General features: G+C 45.6%; 1 protein-coding gene across 1 annotated transcript in view; it reads left to right on the forward strand.

Annotated features, from left to right (window-relative positions):
- The first annotated feature begins 3,436 nt into the window (after window positions 1-3,436).
- NR3C2 (nuclear receptor subfamily 3 group C member 2) overlaps window positions 3,437-25,229 on the forward strand; it is a 339,034-nt gene continuing 317,241 nt past the window's right edge. Inside the window, exons 1-2 of the mRNA XM_058666787.1 lie at window positions 3,437-3,766; window positions 10,970-12,728. Of these exons, the coding sequence (XP_058522770.1) occupies window positions 10,972-12,728 (1,757 nt within the window). The 5' untranslated portion in view covers window positions 3,437-3,766; window positions 10,970-10,971. The remainder of the gene's footprint in view (window positions 3,767-10,969; window positions 12,729-25,229) is intronic.

Genomic DNA, 25,229 nt, shown 5'->3' on the forward strand with positions numbered 1-25,229 from the left:
AAGTTACATAATAGAGGATGTGATGTCACACATGTAAATTGGAAACGCAGAGTCGTGCACTGTGCTGTGGCAAGCCTCAGGGAGTTTGACACTAATGGGATGGGGGAGGGAGGTGTCTCCAGGTTCAGCAGCCGTGAATCCAGGGTGAACAGTTGTCAAAAAGGAGACGTCTGATGCTGCTTCAGGCTTCAGAGCTTTCTGGCAGTTTTAGAGAAGTAAAGATCTTTTCCCACACTCCTCCTGTCTTCATTTTATTTTGTTTTAAATAAGAAATGTCTGTCTTTTTGCAAAGGAAAATTGCACTTATCTAGAAGGATTTGGGGGTGGGGAGGAACTCCTGATAGAGATTTGGGGAAGGGAACAAGCAGTGGCTCCAGGGCAAGCACACTGTGTGGGCTGTGGGGCTCTTGAAGGGTGGCACCGGAAGGAGGAGCAGGGCTGGCCACCTACGGTCCCCGCAGGGGAGTCTTTGCTGAGGTCTTCCAGGGGCAGCACTTGTGCACCTGCCCTTCAGGGGAGGGGACTTCAGACCTCACTCTGCAGCTGCTCCCTTCAGGGTGTCGCGGAACCACCACGTTTACCCCCAGGGTATTGTAATCATTCCAATGTTTGCATGATTATTGAAATATTCTGATTTCAAGAACATACCCACTCTGCTTATTAATACCTGCAAGATTCCCTAAAGTCTTTCCCCAGGGCTAATAAAGACTCTTATTTTTGACCATGCCAATCCCCCTTTCCCCAACACTATATAGGTATGAAAAAATTTTCAAAAACATATGCCTTATCTATCTGATAAAACTCCTGAGCACCACAACACCAAAGTGTTCCAAAGCCTGGAATCTGGATGTACGTTTGTTAAAAATCAGGAAAATTTTCAAACATATCAAAAAGTTGGTGACATTTCGGTGAACGGCTAGAATCTGCCATTAACACTGAACCACATGTATGATGACATATCACTACAGAGATCTTTATCACAGAGCTGTCCTGTCCATTTTAGCAACCCATGTTAGCTTTGGTACAGTTCCAAATTCAATATCCACACATCTATCGGTACCCTTCCTTACAGCTCTCTTAAAATTCACCGAATATACATGCCTCAAGTTAAAAAAAAATAATGGAAACATATCATCTGATTTTTTTCCTGCATAGCTGAAAAACTTCACAGGTTTAACCTAGAAGCCATTCTTACAAATAACATTTAGGCAAAAAAGGCTGTTGTGTTGCAGGGCTGGCCAACACGCCACGGGTGAAGGGCAAGCAGACCTGGGTATTCTGACAGTGGGAACATGGCTGGAGAAGGGGCGGGGCCGTTTTAACAGGGTAACTGCGTTTAACGGCTCCGTGTGGGAAGGGATTAGCAACTTTCACAGCTATTAGGAACAAAACGGGAAAGAAAGGGGGGAGTAGGGGGAAGAGGGGAGTATCAGGAAGACTGCAGGAAACTGCTGTAAAAAGGAGTGTCAAGCCAGAAAGGGGGTGTGTGTGGCGATCCGCTCAGGGTAGCCGGCGAGGAACCTGTCAGTGGCCTGAGGAGCTTTCAGGCCCTCCACCCGGCCCGCCACCCGCCCCAGTCTTCTCCCTTTGCACGTGTGTAAGGGTACACGGCAAGTCTGGGGCAGACGCGCGCTGTGTACACCCGCGAGTGTACGTGGAAATATGAATGTGCACGCGCGCGCGCGCACACACACACACACACTCTGATGGGGTGATCGGCGGAGCCTGGGGAGACGGAGAGAAACACGTTCCAGGGTGCAAATACGCAGGGGAGCCCTTGCAGAGCGCCCAAAACCAGAGAATATCGGGATCGGACGCCTCACTGCTTACATCCTTATCCCCTCCCCTCCCCCGCGCCTCCAGCCCCTCGCCCGCCCTGCCAGCAGGCTCCGCCACCCCCTTTCACTTTCGCGTCTGCGTAGGTGTTTGCCCGGGCGGGCGCGAGGGCGCGGGGGCGCGCGGCGCGGCTCGGGGGCGCGCGGCGCGGGAGGGTTCCAGGACTCTGGCGACCCCGTCAGCTGCAGCCGCTGGCATCCGAGCCACCCCTAGAGCCCGGGGGACCGGTCACCGCCGTGCTCCGTACCGCTCTCCCCACACGCCCCCGTGCGCAGACACCCGGTCCCCCCGCGGCACCCCTACCCCCCACGGTGGGGGTTGGGGCAGAAGCTCCGCGAGCCCGGGAGAAGCGAGCAAAGGAGCACAACGGCAGGGTGGGCGGCGGGGCAGCAGGCAAAGAAACTTTCCCTTCCCGCCTCACCTCCCCCCACGCACCGCACGCGGTCCCAAACCCCCGCCTCTGCTGCGGGTGGCAACTGGCACCTGAGGCCAGGTTGCAAACAGCAAGGCCGAACTTTGGGGGCCCGTGAGGAAGGGGTGGAAGGGATCCTTGCACTGGGGTTCTCCTTTGGCTTAGGTCCTAGGGGCTGTCTGTCAGTGGCAGGGGTGGGAGGCAGGGCAGCCGCGTGCGCCCCCAGCCGCGTTTCCCACCCCTTGCCCGGCCCGAGGCGTGCTGTCCCCCTTCCCGCAGGCGAGGGTGTGACCCGAGGAGGAGGCCGGCGGTGCCGCGGGCTCCCCCTGCGGCCGCCCCTCACACACGCTCCGGGTCGCCCGAACTGTCACCCGTCACCCCAAGCCCGAGGAGGGGCGCGCCGAGAGCCGCGCTGCCGGACAGCCTGCACGCGTTCATCCCGCCGGAGTTGCCGGCTCCCGGGCCCGCGGCGGGCAACGCGGGTCAGCTCCGGACGGACGCGCAACCCCGGGAAAGGAGCTAGGCTCCGGCCCGGCCGCCGCCGCCGCTGCTCCTGGGGGCGGGCGGGAGCCCGCGGTCCCCTCTGCGTGCTGTGGCGCCGCCGCCTCGCCACCTCTCGCGGGGGTAACAACACTACAGCTCTACTGCTCTACCCACCGTCTCCAGGGTGCAGCCTGGATTCTCATCCTCTCCATCCTCGCCGCTAAGCCGCTAATATTGGACTCGCCGGTAGCGGCGGAGGCGGCGGGAGTCTCGCTGCCCCCCCCGCCCCAGTCTCCCCACCATGTCTAGAAAAGGTGAGTGCGGCGACAGTCACTTTGCGTTGACAGCAACCGGAGGGGGGCTCCCCGGCAGAGCCGGGGTGGCACGGGGACCGCGGGTAAAGGGCAGAGGGCAGAGCGCGTGGGGCTGACGGCCGGAGGTGGGCTGCGGGGCCGCCTCGGGGCAGGGGCGCTGGGTGACCGGTGAGCCACATCTCCTTGCGCGGATGCCCCTGCCCGGTTCTAACCTAGATTTTGCAAGAAGCTGAGATCCAGGGCAACACCGGCCCGCCTCAGAAGGAGGTAAAAACTTAGTAAAGAGACACGTCCATCGTTTCCATGATGAACAATCAGGCTGCGCCGCCGGAGCCGCTGCCTCGCGTGCCGGGCACTAGGTCCGGGACTCCCTCTTGGCTCCTGCGGACCTCTGGCGCACTGCCGAGTTGCGATCGATGCGCGACTGCCCGCCGGGGCCAGCATTGCGCGCGTGACGCCGGGCCCCACGGGAAAGTTGGGACACTCGGAGGGTACTCCCTGCCTCGGGGGCGCCTAGCTCGCTCGGTGTCCGGGATTGTGCGCGTTGGAAGGGGTTGGGGAGGGGCAAGTGGAGACTGGAGCGCTGGAGTCAGGGGGTTCGGTCGGGGACCAGCTCTCCAGAGCCACCGGGTCGGCAAAACCGGGGAGTTGACGAACGGAGCGGAGAAGAGTTCGAGACTTCCTGAGCTCGGGGTCGGGGCTCCTGAAGATTTAACCGAGTGTAAGGAGAGGAGGGGCCTTCGGGATAGGGTGCCCACCTCCACCCCGCCCCGGGAGGGCCGGGGTGGTGATGGTGGTGATTGTGGAGGGAGCGGCTGCACAGCTGTGACCACTGGCCGGCCTGCGGGGCCGGGGTTGGGGGTGGGGGTGGGTGGCAAGGAATTGGGAAGAGGGGGTACCAGATTTAGGTGTGTACGTCACGGATGCTGATTCCCGGCCAGCGGGAGCCTGAAGCGGAGGCTCAGCCGCCAAGCCTCCAAGTCCATAAAAATCAAAGTTAAGGAGCCCGTGCTTTTGCTTAGTAACGGCGGCGCCGGGGTGGGCGGGAGCAGAGTCGAGGTGGAGGTGGGGGCTCCTTTGGAGGGAAACCCGAAATTCTTGCAGACGCTCGAGGCTTAGAAAACTGTTGGGTTGCCACCACCACCACCCCCTTTCTCGTGTGTCTCTCACAATTACGCGCGCCCCCACTGCCTTCCACTCGTGATGAACTAGACTATCCTCAACGATAGGTCGAATTGAAATAGTGGAAAAATCCAATACTAAAGTAGTAAGTACAAGCACCTTGTAAGAGAGAGGAAGCAGCGGCTGATTGGGAACCTGGCACTTTTTTTTTTCGGGGGGAGGGCGGTGAGGAGGAGGACGGTTGGCGACAGGAGGAAGGCTGTGTTTAAAGGGTTTCGGTTGCCGCGGGAATTGCCCGTTTTCTCCTGCACGGTTCAAACCAGGAAATTCAAATCGAGGTGGGAACGTGATTCTCTAGTTCACCGGCCACCGAATAGGCTCCAGCTGGCTGTTCCGCCGAGAGGTAACTCCAGAGACTGAACCCAGGGGGAGGGGAAAGGCCCCTGGGGGTCTCGCCCAAGCCCACCAGGAGTGCGACCTCTGTGCGCGCACGCTGTGGGCGGCACCGGGGTCCTGGCTGCCTCGCGCACCTGGCGCTGCAGGTGGAGAGCGCGAGGGGACACCACCTTGACGGTTCGCTTTGCGTCACCGCACTTCACAGCCCTCCAGCCACCCGAGAAAGCAGGGCGGACACGGGCAAGTTCGGAGCGGCGCAGAGAGAGAGGTGGCGGGTGGGGCGCGCGGAGGGCGGCGTGCGCAGGGTGCCTGGTGTGGCAGCCACCGCCCGGCAACCCCAAGCGCCCGCCGCAGCTGCAGCTTTAAGGAAGCTGCCGAGTCCAGGCTGTGTCGCAGCAACTTTGTATCAGTCATGTCGCCCGCCTGTTGATGGACAGCTGACGCGGCCCAATGAGGAGCTCGCCTGGCCCGTGCGGCGTGGAGCCTTGCTTCCCTCCGAGCCAATGGGAAGGCCTCAGGGGGGCGGGAGAGCAACCTGAACTTTATCTGGACATGTGACCCGTTTTTAAAAGGGCCGGCCCTCCAGCTGGCCCACTCCCCCTCCGGGTTCTCGCCCGCCTTCTCGGCCTCCGCTCCCCTCCCTCCTTCCCTCCCTCCCTCTTCGGCCCGCCCCGGCCCTGCCCCTGCCCCCTCCTCTCAGCCCCCTCCGCGCCCGGGGTGTCATTGGGCCCGGGAGACGGGGAGCCAACTTCAGGGCTGCTCCGAGGAAGCCGGTGCAGTCACCTGGGTGCGGGAGCGCGTCCGCCTCAGGCTCTCCCGCTGCAAGGGAGAGCGGCGTCCGCCGGCCTGGATGTGGTTGGATTTTAGGGGGGCTCCGCAGCAGGGGTGTCGTGGCGGTGGCAGGCGCTGCAACAGGTAGACGGTGAGAGACGGACCCCGGCCGAGGCAGGTGTGTTGGGGTGCGCAGTGGGGCGCCGCTCGCCCAGCCGGGCGTGCGGCCGTGGCGCGGGAGCGTGCACTTTGCAGGGAGAAGCGGCTGCGTAATCTAGAGGCACCGCCAGTCCGGAGCTGGGGTGCTTGTTGTTTTGTTTTGGGTTTTCCACTTTTTTTCCACCCCCCCCCCCCCTTTTTGGCCGCCAGAGGACTATTTTGGGAAAGTTTGGCCACTTTGGAGAAATGCCCTTTAATGAGCAGCTCTCTCGGCCGCCCTTGGTAGGGGGGAGATCTGCCACCCTTGCTTTCTCCCCACCCCCCCAACCCCCCAACCCCTCAAAGATGAATTTCGGGTGGCTTCCCCTGCACAGTATTTTAAAGGACGCTTGAGTCACGTTGCTTTCCTCTGTCAGTCGCCAGAGCTCGCGAGTCTCAGCCAGAGGTGTAGCGAATAAGGGCAGCTGAAGGAGATCCCCACCCCGATGAATCCTGCGTGGAAGAGGCTGTGGAGGTTCCGTGCGTTTCCCGTTCCCGAGTGTGGGGAACTCGGGAGAGAAACTGCGCTTTCTGTGTCATCAGTGGGGATTCTAAGTGCACCCGAAGGGATGCAGCTGCATTCGGGGGCATCCTTGCCCTGCTAGTGAATTTTAGGTGCGTGGCTCTTGGAATGGCTTTGACAAGACCAGGTTTAAATCCTAATGGCTTATGGCACCCACAGCTTTGCTCAATCTCTTCTAACCCAGGAGTTAAGCAAACTTTGTGGTAGCAGAGGAGTCTCTGAACCGGGTCAAAGATTCAGATGCATCGAGCGCTTCTAGACGGTTTGTCTTGCCGTTTCTCTAGGTGCTGTTATTGATGATATTTGCCCGGGAATGGGAACAGCTTTCTCCGGCTGTGAAATCTTGCTGTGAAGTTTTGATTTTATGTTTGACATTAGCTCACTAGCATGGGAATGCTGAAGAAGAGAAGCTTTAAAAAATAAGCTGAGGTGAAGCTTTTACCCTAAGGGAGACAAAGTTTTGCTTGGAGGCTTTGGAAAGATCAGGTGGCTGCCTGAATTAGGTGCGTGAGTGGAAATCAGGTGTGCCCATTCTGGCTGGTTCTCCAACTCTGAGTGACCTTGGGCAGGTTTCTCTCATTTACCTCCCTATAACAGGAACATCAGAATACTGTAGCTGGAATGACAGCAGGGGGAAAAAAAGTTGCATACAACAAACTTTATAACTCTAATAGAGGTGATTGTGAAATTCTTAAGGCTTAGTCTTTAAGGTGTCACTTTAGGTAGTGAAATAAGTTGAAAATGATGCCTTGAGAGTGAGGCCGTGTTTGGGAAGAATTATCAAAACTGAAAATATTTTCAGGTAAAATACAGATTTGAAGAGATCTTTGCTAAGATTCCTGGGCTGGGAGAAAGGAACCCCAGAACTAGTTCCTTATGGAAAAGGGGTATTTTAGCACATAGTCTTAAGCATAACATTTTAAAGTCAAGTTTTCTTTTGTAAAATAATGTATGGGCGTACAAGAATCTGTGGTTTAATGTAGAGCCTCAAGCACTGCTTTTCCTTATGTGAATTTCCTTGATGTTGTGTGTTGAGAAGAGGCCATTTGCATGAAAATTAAAGATTCCTAATGGTTTTTGTCTTTGTCCCAAGGGAGTCTCTGGAACAGTTTCCATTGTCAGGCGGATAAGACTGATTTTATATGAGGTAGATTTTGTATGCTACTGTCTGCTTCATATTATATTTTAGAAACAAAAACTTTTCCCTTAACTTGTGGGTATTAAGTGCTATCACAGTCATCAACTATTATTTTCAGTATTCCCTAGCCAGTCCCAGTTGACTGAAATTCTGCGCAAGCCGCAGTCATTTTGCCCATTCCGAAAAGACAACCCTAGTTTCCTGGACAACGAAAAAAAAAAATTGTTCCTAACCTGATTCATTTGAGTGCAGAAAGAGACAAAGTATTAACGGAGATTTCATCAGAAAATATTTCAGTACTCTCTGATTTTTAAAGTCTGGTCTTCACAAAGTTTGGCCACGGAAGCCGTGTAGACGCTAGATGTCCTGTATCCTTTTGTGTGTCTCCAGCCCTTAGCTCTCTTTGCTTCTTGAGAGAGAACACCTTAAAAATCAATCTTGTAGATTTCAGCACTGTCTTTGGCAAATTCTTGAATGTTGGCGCTGTCAGTAGGGTCTAAGATACACTGTTCTGTGTTATGACAGTTTCAGGTGAGGCAAACCAGGCTGGTAAGGTTGTGATCAGCTGTGTGTTAGTAGATAAGGTGCCTTGGCAGCCATGGTCTTCCACAAAGTCCTTTTGAAGCTTCGTATGGCTTCACAGCTCTGAGATGTGGTAGGGCTTTCATGCAAAGTGAAGAAAAATGTGCCCCAGACTATTGGTGTTTAGTTAAAAGGTTTCCTGGACCAAATTATGTAGCGTATACTGATTTTTGGCACTGAAGACTTTCCAAGGGTTTTAATATACAAATGTACACTGTGAAACCTAAAAAGAGTGTCTACTCTTCCCAAAGGACAACTCGGGAGATGAATTTTTGGAGAGGGATCTAGGTGGAAATCTGCCTATAGTTAGGGCTGAGAGCCTGTTGCTTGAGAAAGAGAGGCACGGTAGTGGAAACCTATTTTTTGTTTTTTCTTATTTTGGAAAGGTGCCGAGCAGAGACCAAGTTTAACTTTCAACCATTTGGGGCAGTGTGCCTCCAGCATTGGGGCGTGCGGCGGGGGGGGGGCAGTGTGTGTATCTGTATGTGCTGGGATGGGGGAGGTAGGACTGAGTGAGATACAAAGAAGATGCTCTGTTTTGAATACAGTCATGTTTCTTGCAGTGTTAGATGAATTTGCAGCTGAAACATACCTTAGCTATATATTTATTCATCTTCGCTATGGGAAAGATAGACTATTCTTAGGTAGAAAAGGAGGTACATAATAACGTTTATTGTGTTTCTCAATCTGTATTTGTTGCTAAATGGATTTTCAGTGAAGTAGAAAAGGTAAGTTTCAGGCATGTAGGTCTGAAATCACTCCTCCTCCCCCACAGCTTCTACTCTGCTTTCATCTTTTTGGGTGGAACCGACAGATAGCCACCTCAGTCTTTGTAATTTGATTTGATTTTTTCAATGCTTTAAATTTTAATTTTGATTAAGAATGCATAAGATAATGTTCTTACAATAGAAACAAGCTGTGTAATTGGTGGGTTTTAATGTTGCCCGTTGAGTGTTGATGTATTGGTAATAATAGTATTGATAATGATGTTTAAAACTTCTTATGTGTACTATGCTGCACACTTGGGATACAGTGCTGAAACCGTTTCTGCCTTCTCAGAACCTGAAATTTAATGTAGGATACAGAAAAGAGAGGTAATTACAAAATTTGGGCAAGTTGAGTATTAAATTTCATTAAAGGATCTTAGATCGTATGCCAGTTTATTTAGTGGAGACATTATTTTTCAGTGTTAAGTAATAAACATTCCGTATCAAGAGGCTTTCCCATTCTCACTGTTATTTAACAGGGGATGGTTCAGGGGATGAGGGTAGTAAGTGGTGACGTGGGGCAAGGATCAGAGGCCCAGAGTCCCGCATCTGGAGAGAAGGTGCTGAAACAGCCACTGTTTAGTCAGGACCGTTCTTGGACCCTAGGTGGTGTAGCAGACTTGAATGGATCTGAAACTGCATGCAGGTTTTAGGGGAGTCTTAAAAGTACTAATAGAAGTTTACCGAGAATGAGTTCATTTGATGCCACCTCCCATGGCATTTGGTGACCTCTGAGACTTCCTTGGTTATCACAGTTGAGGAGGGAGAGCTTGCCTGATATCTCCTGGGCAGGTTGTGGAGTTTGCTAAAATCTGCCAATGCGGACCTCCAGGACAAAGGCAGTAGTGCCAGGGTTGTTGTGCTCTGGTGCAGAGAAACCTGGCATCACATGGCACCTGTGCCAGTCTGCTTTTCCCATTATAATAATAGTTTTTCCGGTCATTGGTAAGGATAAATGCATTAACATATGTAAAAGGCTTATAATGCTGCATTGAACCATATAGTGTGTAAGGGTTATATAAATACAGCCTATTGTAATTATGCAGTCTATCAAATGAACTTATTTTTATAGTCTGTGGATAAGGTTGTATAAGAGGCCTTCAAAAAGTTAATGGGAAATGGTTATTACGAAAAAAAAGTTATTTTGCATCAAAATAAATTTACCTGTTTTTTCCCCCACAGACTTTTTGAACTGATCTCATATCTAGTGTGGTTTCCTTGAGAATAAGGAGTATGCATCCCTCGTTTTTTACTGCAGATTCAACAACTTAGGCCCAGGATGAAGCAAACCCTTGGCAATTATTTTTGAATGAATGTATGCTTAAATGTTCGGGGTAAAAATACCTGAAGTTTGGGAGTTGTCTTAGCTAAGGACCACTAGGTCAGGGAGCATGCTCGAGTCCTGGCCAGTGTTGAAACAGGGAGAGGAGTCTGGTATCTCAGAGTTGTCCTCCAGCCTCTGGGAGCCACAGACCGTCTTAGCCAAAATGCATACGTCCTCACTTTTCAGAATTGACATTTAGGTATCTTCATCGCCGATCTACCTGAAGCCTTTTTATTTAAAAAAGTACTTATTTTTATGTGACAGTTCACCCGATTACCTTACATATGAAAATGGTAACTTTGGTTGCACTTCTATATGTTTTTAAGATTTTTTTTTAATTAAAAGGGAGAGACACATACACACACGAGAGAAAGGGAGAGAGAGAGATCTTCCATTTTATGGCGCATTCCCCCAAATAGTTGCAACAGCCAAGGTTCAGCCAGGCCAAGGCCAGGAAGAAGGAACTTCATGCAGATCTGCCGTGTAGGTGGCAGGGGTCCAGGGACGTGGGCCATTATCTGCTGTGCCCAGGCCTATTTGCTGGAAGCTGGTTAGGAAGGGGAGCAGCTGAGATTCAAGCCTACACTGTGATGAGGGGTGCTGACACTGCGCTTACCCCACTGGGCCGCAAAGCCAGCTCTCCATATGGCTTTTAACAAGGGCACAAACTAGATATGAATAGCTGTGAACAAAAGACTAGACTTTGGGCTGATCGTTCTACTTACATGGATAAGTCACCCACTTGTTATTTGGGTAAGTTACCCACCTCATTAACTCCTCAGTTTCCTCTTTTGCCTGCCTCTCATCCATAGCCAGGATTATTTTGAATGTTCAGTTAGCTTTTGTGAGTATTCTTAGTAAGTTTTAAAGGATCCATCACAGCAAATAGGTTTTCTGTGATTGTTTCTCTTGTCCTGCTCTCTGGACAAGTTAGAGTCGATGCTTTGTTATATCAGCACTTGAAAAGGTGATCGTTTTATCGTGACTGGAAGTTTTGCTTCTAATAGGGTGTGTTTGTAGCTTCATAAACAGTTTTTAGAATATCTTTCAGCAACATTGTTACAAATGACTCTAATTTTTAAAAATCTGCATTTGTTTGTTAGCTATGGAGACCAAAGGCTGCCACAGTCTCCCTGAAGGTCTAGATATGGAAAAACGGTGGAGTCAGATGTCTCAGACTGTGCAGCGATCTACCCTGGCGTCCGCGGAGAGGAACGATGAGAATACCTGCATGGAGGTGGTCAACGCGAGCTGTGTTCCCGGTGCTATTCCAAACAACAGTACTCAAGGAAGCAACAAAGAAAAGCACGAACTGCTCCCCTGCCTTCAGCAAGACAGCAGTCGGGCCGGGATCTTAACGTCTGACATTAAAACCGAACTGGAGTCTAAGGAACTTTCAGCAACCGTAGCTGAGTCCATGGGTTTGTACATGGATTCCGTGAGGGATGCTGACTATAGCTACGACCCACAGAACCCACAAGGAAGCGGGAGTCCAGCCAAGATGTATCAAAATGTCGAACAGCTGGTGAAATTTTACAAGGAAAATGGCCATCGTCCTTCCACTCTGAGTAGCTTGGGCAGACCCTTGAGGTCCCTTATGTCTGACTGTGGGAGCTCCGTGAATGGTGGGGTCATGCGTGCCCTTGTTAAAAGCCCCAGCCTGTGTCACGAGAAGAGCCCCTCTGTTTGCAGTCCACTGAACATGACATCTTCAGTATGCAGCCCTGCTGGCATCAACTCTGTGTCCTCCACCACTGCCAGCTTCGGCAGTTTCCCAGTGCACAGCCCTATCACCCAGGGAACTCCTCTGACATGCTCCCCTAACGTGGAGAGCCGAGGTTCCAGATCTCACAGCCCCGCACATGCTAGCAATGTGGGCTCTCCTCTCTCAAGTCCATTAAGTAGCATGAAATCCCCGATTTCCAGCCCACCAAGCCATTGCAGTGTAAAATCTCCAGTCTCCAGCCCTAACAACATCACTCTGCGGTCCTCTGTGTCTAGCCCTGCAAACATCAACAACTCAAGGTGCTCTGTTTCCAGCCCTTCCAACACGAATAACAGATCCACGCTTTCCAGCCCAGCAGCCAGCACTGTGGGATCTATCTGTAGCCCGGTAAGCAATGCCTTCAGCTACACTGCTCCTGGCTCCTCTGCTGGATCCAGTGCAAGCCGGGACATGATTCCCAGTCCGGACACACACGAGAAAGGTGCTCAAGAGGTCGCTTTTCCCAAGACTGAGGAAGTTGACAGTGCCATCTCCAACGGTGTGACCGGCCAGCTTAACCTTGTCCAGTACATAAAACCAGAACCAGATGGAGCCTTCGGCAGCTCGTGTCTAGCAGGAAACAGCAAAATCAATTCAGATTCTCCATTCTCAGTACCAATCAAGCAGGAATCCACCAAACATTCATGTTCTGGCACTTCTTTTAAAGGGAGTCCAACGGTAAACCCATTTCCATTTATGGATGGCTCCTATTTTTCTTTTATGGATGACAAAGACTATTATTCTCTATCAGGAATTTTAGGACCACCTGTGCCCGGTTTTGATGGTAGCTGTGAAGGGAGCGGATTCCCCGTAGGGATTAAGCAAGAGCCAGATGATGGGAGCTACTACCCTGAGGCCAGCATCCCTCCATCAGCCATCGTTGGTGTGAATTCAGGTGGACAGTCCTTTCACTACAGGATTGGTGCTCAAGGTACAATATCTTTATCACGATCAGCCAGAGACCAATCTTTCCAGCACCTGAGTTCCTTTCCTCCTGTCAATACATTAGTGGAGCCGTGGAAATCACATGGCGACCTGCCGTCGAGGAGAAGTGATGCGTATCCAGTCCTAGAATACATTCCAGAAAACGTCTCAAGGTAAGGTCCCAACCATTGGTTGATTTCTTCCCTTTGTGTGTGTGTGTTGGGAAAATTGTGGCTTTATAAATTGTGGAAAGGTAGTGGGAAATCACGGCTTCATAAAACGTTGAAGAGTAGTGTTATCTGTACAGTTGATAAAGTTAGACACATTTCAGCTGACTACTTTATTTTTGCTATAAATTAGATGTTCATTTAATTCTTCTGGTTGCCATTGTGTTGCTACTTTGTTGGAACAGAACAACATATCTTTGAGAATATGCTGACTTTGTAGAAACATAGTTCCAATAAATCTATGATTCCTCCTTTTTATTGCTTTTGGTGTTTCAGAAATGTTTATTTACTTTAGGAGCCTGGGTTTTTTCCTTTAGCTTTTGGCTGGTTGACTCAAACTGTTTTATTCTTTGTGGACCTCTTGTTTTTTTCCTTGTCTTAATCACTTCATTCGTTATGAAAAATAAAATTGAACCAAAAATCTTACCACCATCTTCCCTCCCTCAGCCACTTTTTTTAGGTGAGTTAATCATATGACAGTTGTGGTTTTCAATACACATAAATCATTTCCCTAGCTGTTGAAGGCTTTTAAAGACTCGTCACTTCTAGAATTGCTAAGTGGACAATCTTTTTCACTCATATTGGAAGGGAACTATGTCACTGCAGTTTGTTGGTTTATTTATAACATTTCGTATCTGCAAGAAGGCACACTTTATTTACTGTAAAATATCTTTTGGCGTTCCTTGTTGCAGATAGCATGTCGTGTATATTTAGAAAACAAGGAAGAGGTTTTAAAGCACCATAAAGGGTGGGTCTGAGTTATGCAATGTGTTCTTGCATTGGACTTTGCTTCTGTGTTGCCTGTGACACATGATCCCTTTGTGGAATATATAAAGAATACATTCTCTAGCTGTAGCTCCTGTAGTTCGCATTTAGGAATATGTGAAGGTTTTCTTTAAAATCTATTTCTTTGGAAATATCTCTAGGCTATTGAAATATGTTTCTAGATCTTTCTCCTTTCTTGTTCTTTTGTAAACTCAAGGGAAAAGAACCATTTAATTGCGCAACCTTTTCCTTCCTGGGGCTCAAACCTTGCTCTTCTTGCTTTTATAGAAGTAAGCATTCCATAAATGACATTATAGTTCTCGGTGATAAGCCGTTGGATCCTTTTCCAATGCTCTCTTCAATTGTAAACTCTGAGGTCATGAAACAGTATGGTTGCTCTTGGAAACAAATTGTACCTGTTTTACTGCCAGTGTTTTTGCTCGTAGAGCAGGGCTTCTTACACTTAATTTAAGAATTTTGGTAAGTGATATTTTTAGTGAATTAATGTGAGGTAGGATAGCCTAATGATTTCCAACATGAATGTCCCTGCCTGAAGTTCCAGCTGGGCTGTTTAATTATTCTGAGTATCTGTACACATCTCAACCTAGCTGAACTTTAGCTTTCTCGTCCGTTGAAAGGGGCTAAGTAGCCGTCATCTGAAGGATGCTTAAGAAAGTTTATGTAAGTTGTGAGAGGCACTTTGGCTGTCACCTAGTAGTCACCTAATTCTTATGTGCATGATATTAAAAAATTTCATGATCTTTCAATTTCCTTTTTTCCATTTCATGAAATTTCACAAGGCATTTAAAAGAAATATTTAAAGTATTTAAGTACTTGTTAAATATTTGCAGCTTCTAATAATTAAACTTTTTTATTGCATGGACACTACATGTTTCATATTACAATTGGTTTTTTAATTTTGAAGAATTTTAGGTAGTATTTCTAGTGGAAACATAGTGGCTAAAATCATTGATTCTTACATTTGTTCTATATTCCTTTTCTGATATTTTAATTGTAGTTGTGTTTACACTCTACTTATGAAGTGCCTGTATGACATGATGACTCTTGGACTTAGAAATGCTAGTATGACCATCCCAAACCTGGGGATTTATCCATACAAAATGAAAGCAACATATGAAAGAGTTATCTATATCCCCATATTTATACAGTTCAATTCACATGAACTAAGACACATAATCAAGTCATACGCCCGTTAACTGATGACTGGATAAGGAAAATATACATAGACACTATGGAATACAACTCAGCCATAAAAATAATGAATTTTTGTCTTTTGCAATTAAATGGATGCACCTAAAACCATTATAGTTAGTGAAATAATGCAGTCCCCAAAAGAGAAATATTGTATGTTTTCTCTGATCTGTGATGACTAATAGAGTACCAAAAATGTATTATATGTGAATGAGGTTGATGATCCTGGGATTTGATGATGATTTACAACCTGTGTCTACACTCCTCAGCAATAGTATATTATTTTTTTTTTTTAAAAACCTTGCTATATGTTGCTTAAAAAAAAACTTGCTATATTTTTACTTAATGGAGCATTAAGCCTGTGATTGTGAAGTAAAATGGAAATATGCCATGGTAAAAATTAAGCAAGGAAGGAGGAGGGTGGGTGGGGAATGTGGGCAGGAGGGAAGGTAAGATGGAACTACCACTGTGCTCTGGGTGGCTCCATTTCTGACCCAGCTCATTGACAGTGGCCAAAGAAAGCAGCAGACGATGGCCCGCATCCTTGGGCCTCTGTACCCCAAGGAGAGACCCAGAGGGTGCTCTGGCTTCTGGCTTCTAATTGGCTCAGCACTTAACATTTGTAGCAGTTTGGGCAGGCAGCCAGCAGATAGAAGATTCTCTCTCTCTACCTCTTCTCTCTCCACAATTCTTTGAAATATAAATAAATATTTTTAAAAATAAAATTATCTTCCATCTACTTGTTCACTCTCCCACATGGCTTCAATAGCCAGGAATGGGAGTCTAGCCCAATGGCCCAGTGACTAAATCTGCACCTTGCATGCCTGGGATCCCATATGGGCACAGATTTGTGTTCCAACTGCTCCACTTTCCATGTAGCTCCCTGAGTGTGGTCTGGGAAAGCCGTATACGATGGCCAAGACCTTTGAACTCTGCACCTGCATAGGAAACCAAGAACATCTTGGCTCCTAACTTTAGATCCACTCCACTCAGTGGGCAGAAGATCTTTCTGTAAATCTGCCTTTCAAAAAGAGAAATATTTAAACATTTTTTAAAATAAGAAATTAATAAAATAGCCAGGGAATGGGTCAGGCAAAAGCCAGGAACCAAGAACTCCATCCTGATTCCTATATGGGTGAGAGGGACCAAAATACTTGGGCCATAATCTGCTGCTTTTCATGGTACATTATCAGGGATGCTGGATCAGAACTGGAATGGTGAAGACACTAACCCAGACTTTGATATGGGATGTTATGGCAAGCAGCTTAATTTGATGTGCCACAAAGCCAGCTCCTGGTTTTGTGCCAAACAGAATAACTCTCCATGTATCTTATTGTGCTATCTGAAATCTCTTACATATTAAAATACCCTATAACTTCTCTTCATTAATGCTATCCAGTCTTCTTTGTTTTGTGCATTCTCTGAATAAAGGATCAATGATTAGAAGATATTTGGATATTTGACTAGATTTCAACCTACATGTTATCATGCTGAACTTCATCCAACTTCAGCCTTCAGCATTGGATTCTTATTTGGTATTTTGTACCAAATTCAATCTTTTTTACCTTTATTGATGATTATAATACCTCATTTCAGGAAATATTGAATAAATTAGTGATTTACATATTATAAATTATCAAGAACAGATGTAAGCATTTCTAACTTTGATAGTAAACTTCATCTCTAGGTTCGTCTCTAACCTGTCTTCTAATAGATCAGAAAGTATGGTTTGAGGGCCCAGTGTGGTAACTTAGTGCCTAACGTCCTTGCCTTGGATGTGCCAGGATCTCATACGGTACCAGTTAGTGTCCTGGTGGCCCCACTTCCCATCCAACCCATCCAGCTTGTGGCCTGGGAAAGCAGAAGAGGATGGGCCAAAACCTTGTGACCCTGCACCCACGTGGGAGACCTGAAAGAAGCTTCTTGCTCCTGGCTTCAGATTGGCTCAGCTCTGGCCTTTGCAGTCACTTGGGGAGTGAACCATCAGACAGAAGATCTTTCTCTCTGCCTCTCTTCCTCTCTGTACATCTGACTTTGCAATAAAACTAAATAAGTCTTCAAAAAAAACCCGTATGGTTTGAGGGTCCTTAGGACATTTTCAAGATGATGAATGAAGTGAAAAGATCAACTCAAAATGAAAGCTAGATCAATGCATTTTAATGATGTAGTGTATGAAAATTTATAGATATTATTTCAGGTTACACATTGTGTCTAATTTTTACCACCTGCCGATTTTCAGTGTAACATCAAAGAACTGTATGTCCAATTTTCTGAGATCATTACATATTTCTCCCCATTTCTGATAACTTAACACTATGGGGAAAGAGATTCTGAGTAAACTGAAAGAAAACATAGCCACAATTGAATGCAGAAGTAGATATTAAATTCCAGCTGTCTTCTATTAAGCAAAACAATAAACTCAAAAATATGTGAAACAGTGCCTCTCTTGTCTCTAAAGTTGCTCATGTGAAGAAATAGTTATCTTTTCATAAACACGAGCTTACGTTCACCTGTTGTGACTTATGTTAAATTATTTAAAATATTTTAGCTTCTAGTTTAAATGGATTTAATGTTTTAATTTCTAATCTGCTCGATATCCTTGGCTATAGCTCACATCAGCAAAATATCTATAAGATCCTCAGTTCTTTGTAATGGTGAAAAAGTGCTCCAAGGTCCCAAAGTTGGGGACTGTTCATCTGATCTGGTCTGTTTATGTTTTGGAGGTTGATGGAGAAAGAGAATATAGCATTATTTGTTGTAGCCCTCTTGTGTGTCATTCCAAGGAAGTAGTCTCACCGGGGTTAGTTTTTCAGGTGCACAGCGATGAGCCATGGCTTTGAGCTGTGTGCTGTCTTTCAGAGCTAAATGTCATCACATGCATTGTGTGAAAGTGGTGACAGCTGTCACCTGTGTGTTAATAATTTCCAGGGGTGAGATTGGATGAATGCCAAAGTGTAACTTATGTCGAAGCTAAATATGAAGGCCCCTGGATGGACAGTGGACCTGGCTCTATCATATAAGTTGGAACTGCCCTGTAAGCCCATGCATAAACACACCTGTGACCTCAGGTGAGTCACATACTGAACGGCCCCAGTTTCTTCTTCTGGAAGTAAGTTGAACTCGGTGCCCTGCCCAGAAGTTACCGAGTGGCTCTGTAGTTCCCTTTGAAGGATGAAAATAATCCTTCACAGATTTGCCAGTCTGTTTTTGTCTTGTTTTCTTCTTAATTGCCAATGTATCTCCATAGATTGCGAGTAGTCTGGAGACAGTGATGTCCTTTTACTTTTGCCATTTTAAAGTAAAAGCGGGGCAGACTACCCTATCATTTCACTTTAAAAACTGTGTCATTTTTGTTTACTCAGATCTTTCCTTTTATAAAACCTGACACTTACTATGAATTCCATGTGCTGTGGATTTACACTGTTCCACATGGAAACAGGCTGTTTCTGTTGACAACACTGGCTGTTTATGGCAATAGTCATAGTCACTTTGATAGCGTCATAACATGCAGCCAACACTGACTTAGACTTTTGATTATTAAAGTTCACTATTTCAAAGGGCATATTCTGTTATATTGCTTCAAGGCAACTACTTAAGTGTTCTTAATAGGTGTGGAATTTTTTTTTTCTGGTAGAATGAAACCATTTTTGTAAATAATCAGTAGTTATTTTTAAGTTATCAGTTGTCCTTGACCATTTTTCCAACCTTTGCACATAGGCTAAACTAAAAGCTTCAGAATTCAGGAAAGTTAATAAGGTGTACTCTTTTAGTAAGCTTCTTGTTAAAGTATTGAGATGTAAATACTAGATACATTAATACAAAATATGAAACAATGGTGGGGTTTGTGAAGAATAAGACAGAGGTATTGGGTTTCGATGGTTTTCTAAAATAATGAAATCCATTACAACATTGGTTTGGTCACTTGGGAGTGAAAACACAGCTTTCTTCTTCTGATTTGTGTCATGGTATTTTGATTTTGAAATGGTTGTATCTAGAATTTCTTCTGGCTAATACCTCACTTCAAATCATATTCAACATAATTCTAAAATGATACTTACTTCTGATCATCATTGATATAGTGTATTTCTGAAAAATGATCGTTTTGTTGATAAACTAGTGCTTTATAATACGCAAGTCATCTCTTTCAGGCTACTTTATAAGTTTTACTTTTAGCATCACGCATATCTTAGGTTTATAGGTCAGTATCTTCCCCTTTTATCATCTAAAATTTATTTTGAGGTGTTTTTACCTAGAAAATAAGCTGTACTTTCAGTTCAACTCAAAATTATTCAACACGAGTCCGTTTCCATTCCGATTACATGCTGCAGCAAGGACGTGGTGATTTATCGTTTATAGATTCAATACTTTTTACGATATTGAAATTCTGGCTGTGTCTGACCTCTTCTGTCCTTGCAGTGTCACAGTCATAGCAGATGTTAAATTGGTCTCCAGTAATTTTGGATCAACACCTTGCTTCCCATAATGCTTTAATGTCATTATTTCCTCTTTCCCCCCATCTGAAATAATATTTTTTCCCGTTTTTTGGATATAGTTTTAATTTCTTACTACTCATCCGCTGATAAGACTTTAGTCGTGTTGCTAGGTAAATTATCATTTTCTTTCATTCACAAAACTCAAATGGAGGGGAAAACATTGGCTTCTTCATTACATTTACGTGTAGCTGTTAATTTGGATAACTGCGTTGGATGACATCCCAAAGTTGATGATTGAAAGACAAGCATGAATAAAAGCATGTTTAATGGAGAGTGCCTTCATTTTGAACTTTAAAGTTTTTGATTTTAAATTTGTGAAGTTTAGGACACTTTGTCATCAGTTTCTTTCTTTCTATAGCAAAGTGATGATGAAATTAAAATGCAGTTAATGAAATGATGCTTCAGAATCGTCTGGATCTAAGATTGCTCATGGTGTGGCCAATGCCAAAATGTCTCTGTAAGCAAGAAGTGAAAATCGCCTGTGTTTACTGCTAGAAATGGGAAAGAATAGTCCATGGAAAGGGGAAAAACAAAAAAGTAATCCGAGTACTTAAAAACTTATTACCCCAGGAAGAGAGAGCGATTCATAACTGTGGCTCAGACTTAGTCTTATTACTGATGAATTCTTCATTGATGTGCAATCATACCTTGTATATTATGAACCACTGGTACAAATATACAAAGATTGCTATGTAAAACAGGATGAAATATGGCTTGAAAGGGACAAAGTTGACCATTTTCTTTTTTTAAATTTTGAGAGCAGAGAGAAAGAGAAATGGAGAGATTGCTCTCATCTGCTGATTCACTCTGAAATGCCTGAAATGGTTACAGCTTAGCCTGCCAAATCCAGGAACTAGTAAACTCAGTCCAGTTCTAACAGGAACTTGAACCATTGCTGCTACCTTCCCATGTCTGCATTAGCAGGAGCCTGTAGCCAGCAGCCAGAATCAGGTATCAAACCAATCCAATGTGGGTTTGAGTGTTTCCATCATTAGAATAAACACTGCGTTGGCCCTGGGTAGCATGACAGGCAGAGATTTGATGGGTAACTCAGAAAATAGGGAAATGGGGGTTATCAAATTTGGCATTTGTGCTTAATCTTTAAAGTTTTATAGGTGATTTTGAGCAATGCCATCCTGCTTAGAAGGAGCTGCATGAGAAAGCCAACTCCACACTGAGTATGATATACCATGGCATGGCTGCTGTGACAAGGGCCTTAGGAGGCAGAAAACCCGCAAAAAGTTAGTTGGAACTAGAAGGGAGTTGACCCTGAAAGTTAAGAACTTTGTTCTTCATTTGATAAGTAGGGAGGAACCATTGAAATGCTGGGCAGGGAAGTGCCGTGAACCAGTGTGCCCTCGGGGACCTTAACTGGGCTGTGGTTGGTGGGTGGATTGGCACATAAAGACTCCTGTGAAGAAATGACCTCAGCCACACAGGGACAAGGCTGTTTGGAGCAGGGAAGCTGAGGGTGATGGAACGGAGGAGATATTACAGAGGAAGATACTGTAGGAGTTGGTTTGAATATAATTTTTTAAAAATTATTGAAGACATCTAAAATATGGGAAATCCATTATAAAAAGCTCCTATAATCAGACATTCTTTTTACATAACCACAATGTAACCATCAAAAAAAGAGATTGGATTGATCAACAGTTATTCTTTGTACCTCATTTTGTTTTGCCATTTAGCCTGGTAATATATTTTATAGCAGGAGGGTCATGTTCTTGGTTAGGTGCTTGGTTGTCAGGTCTCTCCTTCAGTCTGGAGTGGTCTTTTGGACTTTTTTTATAGACCCCATGGCTTTGCATGGCTTTTTGTAATCAAGGGGTATTTCTATCCCAGAGGGCCCCTGCTTTGGGATTTACGAGTTTGTTTTTGAATGGATTCAGTGGGTGTGTCCTAGCATGACTATCCCAGGAAGTGATGCTCTGTCCTTCCCATTATGTCCTTTGAGGTAGCACAGGGTTCTGCATTACAGTTGCTGCTTTTCCCTGGGGTCATTGGCTTCAGGTACTCTGTGCCAGGCTTCTCTGGTGATGTTGCTCTTTTTTTCCTTTTGCAATTAGAAAATATTGTGTGGAGAAATTCTTGGGACCTATCAGTGCCGTCTACATCCAACTTTGTTTATATCTGCTTGATGGATATAGCACCTGTTCTATATCTACCTGTTCTTAAGGGCAAGTTGTTGGGATTGCTCTGATTAAGCGAGGAAGAGCCTGCTTAGGCATTTGTCTGTCCTTTGCTATGTCTGCATCATTCTTTGGGCACTGGCTTAATGGTAAGCTTTAGGCCCATTTTTGTGCTTTTCCAACCTCAGTTTTGCAGTCTCCTCCAGGGCACCACACACATACCCAGAGGGTGCCCTCCTCGTCCCCTAGGCACTGGCTCCTGTGCTAAACTGTGTGTCTCCTCTTGTGTTCTGACACTGTACCACACCACATAGACCACACCACATGGATGCCGCCTTCTCTGCTTGGACCTTGAGTTTCCACATGAGGCTTCAGAGCCATCCTGGCACTGCATAGCCTATTACAGCTGTGTGCCTGGGGTTGCCTTGGCGAACTGCTTTGTTTTGCATAATCTGTCTGGCATAATGACTTGGGGGACCAAACTGGGAAGGGAGAAGAGTGACATGAGTTGACTTTTGAGTTGAAACAGAGGGTGAAAAATGTAGTTCATAAGCAAAAGCTGCGCAGTCTCAGACTTCCTGTCCTGGATAATGAGCCACTAAGAAAGGGACAAGCAAAGAAACTTGGGCTTGGGTGCAAGTGATGTCGTCTTGGGCTCATGGGAATCCTGCTCTATATAGAGGGTAGGTTCAAGGAAGGTGTGAGGCATCTCTCCAGATACTGAAATTGAGGAGGTCGCTGTGGATCTAATTTCCCAGGGAGAGTGTGTTTATAAGGTCTCAAGCAAAGTTTAAAGTACATTTTTCCAAGAATTTGGGGGGAAGAGAACCCATTAAAAAGATGTATAGGGATGGGGATTTGGGGCCAGAGTTAGGCAGCTATTTGGAAAGCCTGCATTTCCTATTAGAGTGTCTGCTGAAGGTCGGACTGTTTTTCTGATTCTTGTTAGTGTACTGGGGAGGCAGCAGGCAGTGGTTCAGGTACTTAGATTCTGGCCAACCCTGTGGGAGACCCAGAAGGATTTCCTTACTCCTGGCTTTGGCCTGACCTGGCCTGTCCCTGGCTGTCGCAGACATCTAGAGCAAGAACCAGAAGATTAAAGACAACTTCCTGTCTGTCCCTCTCTATTTTCCGCCACTTTGGACTGATTGAATAAATGCATGAATCTTAAATAAAGTTGATGAGCAACACATTGTAATAAACGACAGGTAATTGTTTAGAGAAAGAAGACGGCGCAGAGTTATGGATATGCAAAGGGACAGATCATGCAGTCTTAAAATTTCCAAATTAAAAAGGCTCCAAGCCTTTCTATAAATCTGACTGTTGGCAAAGATACTGGGATAAGGCCCAGGGAGATGTCAGTCACACTGTCATAGTCGCAGAACTAGGGATAGAATCCCATACTTTTGCTGTTTGGGTTATGTTTTCCCTTCCTGCCGGTAAACTGATGGCACCGATCTGATAGGGCTGGGAAATCAGCCACCAGTGCATGACAGACGGGGGCTGGTGATTTTCAAGAAGGGATTCTGTAGAGATGGGAACAAGAATTGGATTGTGTTTAGCTAAGGAGTACGTGAGGAGACACTTGGGGTGTGGATATAGCGTTTACGTCTTGGGAGGGAGCTGTTTTGGTGATGAAGAGGAGCAAGTAGAGGGAAGAGATGGTAGTGCAAAAAAAAAAAGCCGCATCAGGGCGAGGGTGTGGTTCCATAGGGCAGTGGCCTTGGACTGAGATTGAAATTGAAAACGCAAGAGGGAGAAAAGGTAATTGACGGGGGCAGTTACCTGGGGAGGTGAGAGTGGAAATGAGACTGCAGTTAGCCATAGTCAAATGTTTAACTGCCGGACTGAACCAGTTTGTTTTGGCAGGTGCTGGTACCTGGTGTCACCATTTTATGGATATGGAAACTGAGACTGAGATAGTATGTGTGGTTAGCCTAAGGCCACACAGCTAAAGTAAATGAGGAAATAAATAATGGGAAGAAAGCTGAATGTCCTGCAATAGTATGCCAACAGATGGATCTTTTAGAATCCTAAATCAGATTATGTGGCTGGTATAAAGTCCTCTGGTGGCTTCTCATTATAGGCAGCACAAAGAAATTTAGGTTCTGTGAGACCCGAAATGATCAGGCCAGGGCCATCATGTTTACTGCTGTTTCTTGCTCATTGCCTGCACTGACATTTCTGTGACTCTGGGGAACCAAGTCTTTTTCCTTGGCGGTGGGGGTGGGGGTGGGGGTGCTGTACCTAGTCATGCCTGCATCTTCTGTCCACCACTTTCTTGCCATCAGTTAGCTCAGCTATCAGCCTCTCCGGGAGGCCTGTGACTCCCTGCCTTTCAACACAACATCTGCTTCTGTTGTCTGCATAGCACATCCTTGTGTGAGTGTTCTTTGGTTAGTTCACTTACCTTTACCTGAGTGTAAACCTCATAAGAGCCAGGGTCTCTGGTTTTCTGGGACATTTGGCATACATGAAACAGTACCACAGTATACACAGTAAAATTCACCCTTTTTGATATACAGATTTGCCTGTTTTGCCAAGTATGTGGTCATGTTAACATCACCCAATTAAAAGAAAGGAAATTCTATGATCTTTTTCCTCCATGCAATCCTTTGGATCAACCCTTCTGTTCACTCCCGAATGATGGCACATGAACATGCTCCCTACCTTTGTAATTTTGCCTTTTCTAGATTGTCACCTAAATGGAGTAATACTTTATGTAGCCTCTTGAGCCTGGTGTCCTTCGTGTTGTAGAGCATGTTTAAGTCTCATTCGTGGCATATCTTGTATCATTTTGTTTCTTTTCGATGCTGTGTGATGGGCTATTTAGGGCTATACTACATTTTGTTCATGTGTTCATCTGTGTACCGGTGTCAATGGTTTATAATTAGAGTACCACAAATCTATTGCACATATTTACATGTAAATTTCTGCATGGATACCTGTTATTCTTTTGTCAGTATATACTAGGAGTAGAATGACTGGATCATATGATAGCAGGCTTTGTTTTTGTGAAACTGTAAGATTGTTTTCTGAAGTAGTTGTAGCATTTTAGTCTTTACCTAGAATAAATTAATTTTTCAGTGCATATTTTTTTTGGCCAACACTTGATTGTTGGCATAATTATTGTGTAGTGATACTGTGGTTTAAATAGGCATTGCCCTAATGCCTACACAACACTAACTTTTTTAACGTACTTATTTGTTATCTGTATGTCGTCTTTTCAGACCTACTGACAATTTTTATTGGGTTCTTTTTTTAAAAAAAATTCTGTTATCAGCATACTTTAACAAACTGTTTGATAGAAGACTTAAGACTAAAAGAAAAAAATCTAGTTAAAAATCAGTATTGGTACAGCATAAAGGCAATTTTCAAATTGTTTAGTGTTCCTATATGCTTAATGTACATGAATAAACCAAATGAGTGTCCCAGCCATATTCCCAACTAGTTGAGGAAGATGACTCACAATAATATACAGGTTTTTTCTTCCCTAATTGTATAGTTGTCTAATGCTAACAATAACTATTTCCAAAGACTAGAAAAGGAAGATTTCTATGTGGGCTGGAGGAACTGAAGAAAACTTATAGGAGGTGAGATTTCTTTTGACATTTGAAGGTCAGAAGGGAGGAAGGTGTATAGACAGGACAAAGGGAAACTGCTAGCATAGGTTTGAGGCTACTCAGGGAAATCGAGCTTATAGAAATCATAGGTGATGATGCAGTGCTAAACGTTGCTAATATAGCATTAATCAACAATTTAAAAGTTAGAACGGTTAGTCCAGTAAGGGTTATAGGAAATAATTACTGAGATGAAAAGGCAGATGGAGGCTTCCCCAATACTAC

The sequence above is a fragment of the Ochotona princeps genome, chromosome 7, assembly GCF_030435755.1.
Source record: "Ochotona princeps isolate mOchPri1 chromosome 7, mOchPri1.hap1, whole genome shotgun sequence".
NCBI lineage: Eukaryota > Metazoa > Chordata > Mammalia > Lagomorpha > Ochotonidae > Ochotona > Ochotona princeps.